Here is a 10,192-nt window from a genome sequence, read left to right as displayed (position 1 = left end):
CAAAGTATTTTAAATAGGATCGAACTCCAAACTAATAATGTAGATCAAAGTTCATCTCGTTGATATTTCATCAGCATTAGTAAAATTTTAGATTGTGCCACATTTACACTATGTGGGTAATTTCCATCCAAGGTATGAGTTCAATGTAGTATCATATTGACCAATATAAATTCTAACTATATCTAATGTTGATATGCTTTTTTTTTTTAATATACATTTTATGTTTATTCATAAATTTTTTTTTTTCTTTTTCTGTGAAAAATCATAACTTTTTTATTGCAGTTTGTTCTTTTCCATATATTATCAATATCATAATTTCAGTTGAAAATTCCCAGTATTACCGACTTCTTCTACACAAATTTTTCAATAAAAAGTACTATCTATAAAAGTAATAATTAATGGGACATTATTTGTTAGTTAAAATTACACTGAATATCATTTAAACATTACTGTATTATCATGAAAATACTTAAATTAAATTAAATGTATACAGTGTAAAAAATATCGTAAATAGTAACACGTCATTTAAAATTTCTTTTATTAATTATATTTTTTCTTATTATGTAAATTATAAGATAATAACAACAAACATAATGATAAAGTTCATTAAAAAAAAAAAAAACAAGTAAACATGTTTATGAGATCTTTGTAAATATAGGAAAAAAAACTAACAAACATGTTATTGAGAATAATATTAACAGTTTTTTCGAAAGTTAATTATGTAGTATTTGAATCAAGCTATACGTAACAATATTTTTAGGAGTCAATGAAAAATTATTCAAAATATAACTTAGAATGCATTCTAGTGTCATGGGTTATCGAATATTGTTTTAAATTTAAATACATTTATTGAATTGATGAAGGATATACTTGAAAGCAATATACTTGTAAACAAAATAAGAATATCAATATTATTGTTACTCTAAACAAATGAAATCATATCCGTCAGAGAAGTCTTTTTGCATCTTATTAAATAATAGATAATTATTCTTTTGAAGTGAACAAAAAAAAAAAAAAAAACAATCAATATATTAAATTAAAAATTTGTGATTGATGATAAAAATAAAATATTCAATTTTTTTAAATCGTTTTTTATGGGTATCTATGTCATGTAAGAAATTGATATAAATTCAATAAGCCCGTCATATAAACAAAAATCAGACAACAAACAATTTTTTTTAAAGATATTTTTTTTATTTATATAATGAATAATCGTCGATTACATAAATTTCATTATCTTCATCAATCGCAATAATTAACAAAAATAAGCAACAGTTTTTCATCAATAATGTTTGACTATACAAATAAATATAAAAAAATTATATATAATCATAATTATTATTGTTATTAAGAATTATATATGTCACATAAAAATATCACAACAGTTGACGAGAAAAGCACTAAATATTGAATACATTTATTTTTTAATGTTCTTATTTGACTTCTGCATTAGCAAGTATATTTTCTAATACATCTTCTTTTTCAAGTCCGGTTTCGAAAGCTTCTATGTTTTCTATTGCTTCACCGTTGATTGCAGCAGCAACTCTACTATCATCTAGTATTGTTACGTGATTTCCGTTGAGCACATAAACTTCTGGTTTTTTATGAGAGACCTGCATATAACAATGAAAATAATTCGCAATTTATTGGTTGTAACAAGAAGAATAAAATAGTAAAAACGTTAATTATATCAGAAAAAAAAGCAGAGTTATTAATGACTGTTATCATATATATATATAGTGATATATTATTTAAAATACCTTAGACAGTCCAAAATCTTCACTCATATTTTTGATTGTTGGCATGGAAGGTTTAAGAAGCGTAATTGGTGTATTGATGGGCATAATACTGGAAGGATCATAAGCCAAGAGAGCAAGTAGTCTTTTATACAATGAAGTGCAAAGATTCCGCTGTTGTTTTTCAGGCATTATTGAAGTTTCTGATGGAAGGTGTTTGATGAATGTATCCAGTTTCTGATCCCAAGAAGTGCAATTCTGCAAACTTGAATACAATTCGCCACTCAATGATGCATTCATAAAGTCCATTATTCCTACTAGAATAGTATTCTCGAGTTCGCTTTCATTTGTAACAGCTAATTGCTCTTTCAGTATAGCAATCATTAAATCAGGAGAGCCATCAATGAGTATAAGTTTCCCAGTGAGTCCTTCTGCTTCTAATAACCTGACAATTTCGATTGCAATAAGCGATCCAAATGAATAGCCAACAACGAGGAAATCTCGACGATCTTTACTTCTAGCTAAGACATGCTGACAAAGAAAAAAAAAACATGTTACAATATGACAGCGGTAAATTTTCGTACAACATTAATAAACTTACCGGTAATAAATTTTTTGCAATTTCTTGAATAGAAAGATTTTTTTTTTGTTCACTATCAAATTGTAAGCACATTGCAGGTGACATTAATTTACCTGCGAGATTTGAAAATACAGAAGCAGATCCTTCAACACCAGGAACAAAAAAGACTTCGCCTCGTCCCGACTCTTCTTTAGATTTAAGTTTGAGACAAACTTCATTTTGCATAGATTTATCACTCACGAATCTCAAGAGAAGCCTCATTCCCGTTAACACTTCAGTTGATTCAGTCGATGATTTTGGATTTTTTTTTGAGATTTCAAGATTTGCTGCGTCCAACTCTATTAGTTTAGCGAAATTGAGACCACGTATATCTTGTGCAGTGAGGAATATTTCAAATTCTCGTTCTAGAGTTTGTTTTATTTCAACGCCCATCATGGAATCCATGCCGAGTTCAGCAAGAGATGTATGATGACCGATAGTTTTTATATCTTTTAGTCCCATGATGTTCAATACAGTATCGACAACGTTCAGAGCACCAGAACCACCAGCACGTTTTTCTGCCACAACCATACTTGAAACTATTGGTTCAGATTGATCTAGGAAACTATCAAGTTCATGAAGACAAGATAAAATACTTTGTTGTAGCGTTCCACCAATGACAATTTCTTTGTGATCATCTAACATGTCTGCGACTAAGCCGACATCACCAACTGCTCCCCATTGTATTGCCAATGCAGGTAATCCTTCAGAAACTCTAGTCTCACAAATTCTTTCCATGACTGAATTTGACATTCCGTAGTTTGTCTGTCCTGCATTACCACGACCACATGATACAGAGGAAAAAACAACAAAATGCCGAAGCAATGGACATATTTTTCTTGATAATTCATCTAAATTTTTGGTGCTCCAAGCTTTTGGCTTGAATGATTCTTCAAATGTTTCAGGTGTTTGATTTTCCCACAAGCAGTCTTTCAACACAACAGCGAGATTGAAAATAGCATCTACTGGAGCCATAGTAGTTGATTGTTTTAAAATATCAAGACAATCTTGACGATTGTATGCTTCTTTGCCAGAAATTACCAAGACTTTAGTACCGTATGATTCCCACAACTTTATACGCATTTTTTGATATCCATTTTTAATACCAGTACGAGAAGTGAGAACGAGATATTTCGCGCCTCGAAGAACAAGCCAATCAGCAAGTTCTAGACCGAAACCACCAAGGCCACCGAGTATAATGTAACTTCTGTTTGGAAGACAGTAAAAACGTGGATGCGCTGGTAAAGCAATATTTTGTAAATTATTTTCATCGGCTGTTTTTATGATGACTTTTCCAATATGCTTGCCTGCCCCCATGTATCGGAAAGCGGCTTCAAGCTGGTCATGTAAAAACACCGTTCTAACAATTGGCTTAATAATACCAGCATCAAGATATTTCTGCAGAAGCTGCTGAAATTCTAATTTTTTATCGAGCGAGGATCCAAAAAAGTTATCCACCAGAACTCCATAGAAGCTGATTTCTTTCAAGAAAGCAGACATTCCTACAGGCGTATCTTTGGCCATATCGAATTTCCCAATTTCTAAGAACCTTCCACCAACAGCCAAACACCTTATTGAAGCTTGCAACTTTTCTTCTGCCAATGAATTCAAAACAATATCAACTCCTTTGCCTTCAGTGAGTTTTGAAATCATATGTTCAAAGCTGGTGTCACGCGAATTGCCAATATGATCTTCGCGAATCTGAGGAAAATGTTTTCTAATAAATCTCAGCTTGTCAGGAGTACCCACAGTTGTGAATACTTCACAGCCTTGGTGTAAAGCAAGCGTGATAGCTGCTTGGCCAACTCCACCGGAACCGGCATGAATTAAAACTTTATCTTTTTGTTTCATATTTCCTTTCAGATAAAGAGCGTAGAAACAAGTAGCATACACACAAGGAACAGTTGCTGCATCCTCTAATGTCCAGCCCTTTGGAACTTTCCAAGACAAACTACGATCAATGATTGCCATATTTGCCATGGCTTTCATATCGTAAAGACCCATTATTCGTTCATTATTTAAATCAATACCGGAATATTCGAAACCTAAAACACATTCTTGTGCTTGGCGACTTTTCGCAACAACTTCTACTGCTAGCTTACCGGTCGCTAGCATAACATCGCGGAAATTTATAGCTGAATAAACGATCCTTACTAAATCAGGATGACTACAATCTTGAGTAATTGGTCCTTCTAACCATCGAAAACTGCTTAAATCACCTCGAACGAATTCATTGGCCCAAGCATGATGTTTTTTTTTTAATTCACCTTTCGGAATCTGAAAGTGCCGATAAGTTCCCCAAATAGGTTCGGCATTCTTCGAATTACTCGGATTAGGCCGTAAGACGTTGATTGCCAAATCAAGATTCAATTGTTCTTTGTAAAATGGATTTTCTATGTCAAAGTCTGGTGCATTGGGGTCTTGCAAAAGAAATCCACGAATGAGTTCACCACCTGGCTCTCTGCGAAGACAGTTTACCAATCCTAACAGTCCATTTTCAAAGCTTTTCTCACTGACGATTAAAATTCTTGAGCTCGATTCAGATTCTTTTTCGATTTCCGCTTTCAGTGCAGCTTTTAAATTATTGACCCACGTGAACGAGTCATTACTCACTTCAACAACAACTGACGTTCCGGAAATTTTCGTAATTTTTCTCAACAAAAAAACAATTGATCCGTCCACCACTTTACGGAGAATTAAATTGAGATTATATTTTATCAATAATTGTTGAAGGAATTTTTCATCATACACTTTGGATTCAAATGTGAGAAGAAATCCGTCTTTTTTTAATACTTCAAGTGCTTTGGGCATCAATAGACTTTGAGAAGATAAAAGATTTTTTCCACTTACAATGAGAGCGTTTGAATCTGGTGATAATTTTTTCAAATCTGATACTTTGATAGTTTGTGGAAGATCGTCCGCTTCGAAACCAGAGCCTTCAAAAACAACCTCCACGTCAGCTTGCATCATAGGAATATCCTCAAGAATTTCAAGAATCATAGGAGAAATTAAATTTTTAATCTTCCGACTTTCTTGTTCTCCCAAGAATTCTAGAGTTTTAACTTTGACACCCTGATGGTGTTCAAGTGCCAAGTGAGTAGCTGTACAAACGGCATTTCGCATTGTAATAACATTGTCGTCTTGATTTGCAACGAACTTATATGTTTCTAACACTGGCTGACCAGCATTTTTTTTTCGGGCAATTGCACTCGCATTAAGACCACGAATTTCGATACCACCAGAGACTATTGTATCCGAGGTTTTGTCACAGACTACTTGGAAGACTTAAAAAAAAAATCAAGAAATTAATAGAAAATACAAGTGCCAAATTCAAATGTTAGTTTTTAATTTATCTGAGAAATTTAATTTACCTTTATTCTCGTCTGGCATTTCACGAATTTCGTTAAAATGAGCTTTTGCATCAATAACTAGCTTTTGAATTCCCGTGGGAACAAACAACCCTCGAGAATCCATGCCTAGAATTTTCATCTGTAGCATATTGTCCATGAAAGCAACCCAATTATTATCCCACATAATTTGACCGTTGCTACCATTCGTCGTTGTACTTTTAATGCTTCGGAAAAGACCACTATAGTGATAACCACGAAGTTTCAGTTCTTTATAAACGTCTTTTGTTGACATTTCTTGTACTTTTTTGCTATTATTTATAGATCCATTTTTTTCAGCAGACGGATTCGAAATCTCTCGTACGTAACCCGTCACTACGGCTGCACCACCTTCTGATACCTCAAACCTTCCGGATCCTATAATTTCAATTGGAATAATTTTTATTAGACATTTTAAAAAAATTTTTTTCACGAATCCTTGAATTCTTGCCTTTTTGAACACTGAGTGTCAATTCAACAACACCTTCTTTTGGCAAATTAGTTGCTCGCAAAAACTTGACATCCTCAAAGACAACTGAGAGTTCTGTATAAAGTTCCCCTTTCATCATTCCTACAGTTTCCCAAATTAAAGTTAGATAACCGGTAGCTGGGAGCAACAATCTGCCGTCGATCACATGCCCTGCCATGTATTCGAAGTCTTCATCTTGCAATGAGACCTTGACCATTCTTTCTCCGGACTTAATTTTTTTTTGCATTTGGAATTTTGTTACAAACCAATCATCGGAATGGTCCCACCTTATTAATGGTGAAATCATTGGTGTTCCACGTGAAACTGGCAACGAAACTTCTGGATATAATTTTGCAATTTGAGGTTGATGACCAGTATTATATAATTTTCCAATGCCTTCTAGAAATACTTCAACATTATCTACATGACCTCTTTGTGTCAAAGCAATATTTGTAACACCTGGATCAAGTGATCTTCGTAAAATTGCTTGAAGAAGCCCGTGAGGTGCAATTTCAATGGTAATTGCGTCCTTGGGAATCAGGGCAGATGTTTCTTCAAATAATACAGCACTCAAAAGATTATTAGTATGATATTCTGCGGAAGATAATTGAGCAACTGGAGTAGACCATTGATTTCGTGGAACAGATGTACTAAGCCATTTTGGACTACGAGCTTTGGGTTCTAGAATTACTTGCTTAAGGTAACGTAATAATCTTGGACCAGCTTCGGCAATGTAGCGACTATGATAAGCAATATTACTGCATGGAACTTCTCTTGCAAATATTTTCTGAGCAGTGAGTTTAGCAACAAAGGCTTTCATTGAATCAGCTGGACCTGAAATTGTCGAGCTTTCTGCACTATTGTGACAAGCAACTTGAATATCTGGAGGGCACAAATCTTTCATTTCTCGATAACCTTAAAATTTAAGATAAAATATTTAACTTAATTCTCTATCAAATAAATAGAATAAATAAGAGCACATATCGAATTTATACCTAATCCAACGGCAGCCATTGATCCACGAATTGTGTCTGTTTCAAGTGAAGCAAGTCCTCTTGAGTATGCAGCCAAAACCATTTGCTCAGCTGTAAAGCAGCCGTCTGCATACGCACAACCCAATTCTCCCACCGAATGACCAATAATGTTATCTGGTATTATTCCGAGCAAATTTAGCAAATCAACAATTCCAATCTGTACTGCAGCAATTCCAACAAACGAATTAAGAATATTGTCGAATGTTGATTTGTCTGGATTAATTAAAATATTGTAAATATCAATATTTTTTGGTTTTAGGACGGCATCGCATTTCCGGATAGCTTCTGCAAAGACTGGAATGCGTAAAAGAGCAGCACCCATCGCCGGCCATTGTGATCCCATACCCGAGAAAACAAACCAAATAGGTCGTTTTGCCCCAGGATAGTGTTCAATTTTCTTTATTCGTTTTTCAGGATCCGTGTTATTTAATATTGTATATCCACGATACAAATGACCTGGATCTTCCTGCATATAAATGTCATGGAGAATTCTCACGTATTCTACATCTATGGGGCGACTTTCAACCTGAAAAGTGAAGTAAAAAAAATTTTTAAATCCAACATTTTACAAGCAACCAAATATTTCAACTCACGTCAGACAATAAACAATTTATAGCGTCTTCAGTTCTTCCTGAAACGACTACAAGTCTTGGAAGATCATCGTGTGGTGTTCCACCATTGATTTTTATTTTATCGTTTGGTCTTAGCAAAAGATGAGCATTAGCTCCACCGAATCCAAATGAACTCACTGCAGTGAGACCACAATCCCATGGCTCTGGTTCAGTTATAACACGAACTCTACCCTCTTCAAGAGCTTTAATATCTTTTCTAGGAGTTTTAAAATTCAAATTTGGAGGAATTTTTCCAGATTCAAAAGCAATAATAACTTTGGCAAGTGAACACATTCCACTTGCTGCTTCTGAATGTCCAAGATTCGACTTAATAGAACCCATTCTTAAAGGTTTCGTTCTTCCTGGACAAAAAATAGTATCAATTGCATTAACTTCTACAGGATCGCCAGCAGCTGTCCCAGTTCCATGAGCTTCAACATATGCAACTGATTTTGGTTGAATTTGGCATTCTTCGTAAAATTCTCGAAGAAGTGTAGTCTGCATTACACCTGACGGAAAAGTGATTCCTTGTTCTTTAAAGCCATCGCAATTTGTTTTACCATGAACAATCGTTGCATAAATGCGTTTTGCATTTTTTGCTTTTTGAAGATAAGCCACACTAATAGTTTCACTTCGTACATATCCATTTGCATTTTGGTCGAACGTTTTGCATCGACCGTCAGGAGATAAAACACCTGTAAAAATACCATAGATAAAGGAACATTGATCACTTGTAATTTTCGATGACTCTTTTTTTAATAATTACAAAGAAAAAGAGCAAACCTAATCGTGAAAATTGTAAAGTTGTTGTAGGATGAAGACAAAGATTGCACCCACCAACGACAGCTGCCTCACATTGACCATTTCGAATTGCCCTGTAAGCTTGTTCCATAGCAAAAAGACTTGAACTACATGCAGTATCAATTGTATAACTTGGGCCAGTTACTCCAAGCCAGTATGATAGCCTATTCGATAACATTGCTTTGCTACAACCAACTATACCAAATCCATTTACCTAATTTAAAAATTATAAATAATAAAATAAAATGTTTATACAGTTTTTATTGTAAAACAACACACAATTTTTTTATTTTTACCTGAACTTTGTCATAAAACCAAGTTTTCTCGGATTCTGAAAAGCACGAACCGATGAAGACTCCAGTTTTACTATTTCTCAGTGAACGAGGATTAACTCCTGCATCTATAACTGCTTCGTATGTTTGTTCCATCAATATTCTACACATTGGATCCATTGTAGTTGCAAGCTTAAAGTGCACTCCAAAGAATAATGCATCAAATTTATCAAGATTAGAAATTTTTCCAGATCTTTGAGGGATATCTGGATGATCTGCAATTCCAATAAAAAAGTTGTCGAATTTTTTTTTATTATAGCTTTTTTTATAACGCATATTTTTTTGAAATAATTCAGGGCTTAGCATCAATTTAATTTTACATTTTTTTAATTTAAAGAAAATAATAATTTAACTATTGAATTATTAAAAAATTTTCAACAAATTAATAAAATTATTTCCCAATTTATTTTCAACAATCTCATTTTTTTTATTCAATCCAATTGAAATGGAATAAAATTTTTTTACTATAATAGTTTGTGTAGAATTTTTACTAACCAAGTTTCCAGCGTCGATCATCGTCATTTATCAAATCCACCTTATTCATTAAATTTTCTTGTAATTTTTTAATATTTTCCGAATCTGGAAATCTTCCAGCAAATCCAGAAATAACAACTTCTTCACCAGAATCAATCATTCTCTGACTGCATGGATCAAATATCATATTTTTTTCGCCACTTTTTACCATTTTGTATTATTTTTTTTTTTTCTAAATATATTTCACTTTGAAAATCCAACTAAAAAAATTTTATTCACTTAATTTTAAATTTATTATGTTTTTTATTTCACTTGAATCAGTTTGAAAAAATAATTTTTTATTTTATTCTTTGTTTTATAATTAAAAAAAATAAAAAAAAAAAAATACGCCCACTGTTCTAGACAAAAGTAAATTTAGATAATAACCATGAGACAGTCCTAAAACGTAATAAAGCATTCCTCGTTTTTGTTCAAGATTTTATAATAATTATTCCCACTCTCAATTTTATGAAATATCACCTGATTAGGTCAGATTGCAATTGATACATAATACACTTGGTCTTAGTTTTTAAAATTGAATCGAATCCATAATTAAAAATGTAGATCATAGGTCATCTTGTACAAATTTTATTAGCATTAGTAATATTGTGTAACGATTGTTCGTTACAAGTAATTTCCGTACAAGTTAGGAGGTCAGTCAAGTTTCATATTAGCATTACGACTAACTACG

General features: G+C 33.0%; 1 protein-coding gene across 1 annotated transcript; it reads right to left on the bottom strand.

Moving 5' to 3' along the window:
- Positions 1–1,172: 1,172 nt before the first annotated feature.
- LOC122858803 (fatty acid synthase-like) lies at positions 1,173–9,852 on the bottom strand. The gene is made up of 10 exons (XM_044161959.1): positions 9,484–9,852; positions 8,953–9,203; positions 8,639–8,870; positions 7,838–8,550; positions 7,206–7,770; positions 6,193–7,125; positions 5,727–6,119; positions 2,338–5,639; positions 1,761–2,267; positions 1,173–1,613 (listed from the first exon to the last, which is right to left on the bottom strand). Exons 1-10 carry the CDS (start codon positions 9,671–9,673, stop codon positions 1,434–1,436), a joined length of 7,266 nt encoding a protein of 2,421 aa, XP_044017894.1. The 5' UTR covers positions 9,674–9,852; the 3' UTR covers positions 1,173–1,433.
- Between the last annotated feature and the right edge of the window lie 340 nt (positions 9,853–10,192).

This window comes from Aphidius gifuensis, linkage group LG6, assembly GCF_014905175.1.
Source record: "Aphidius gifuensis isolate YNYX2018 linkage group LG6, ASM1490517v1, whole genome shotgun sequence".
Taxonomy (NCBI): domain Eukaryota; kingdom Metazoa; phylum Arthropoda; class Insecta; order Hymenoptera; family Braconidae; genus Aphidius; species Aphidius gifuensis.
Note: the sequence above shows the minus strand (reverse complement) of the source record. Positions and strands in the feature narration are given on the sequence as shown.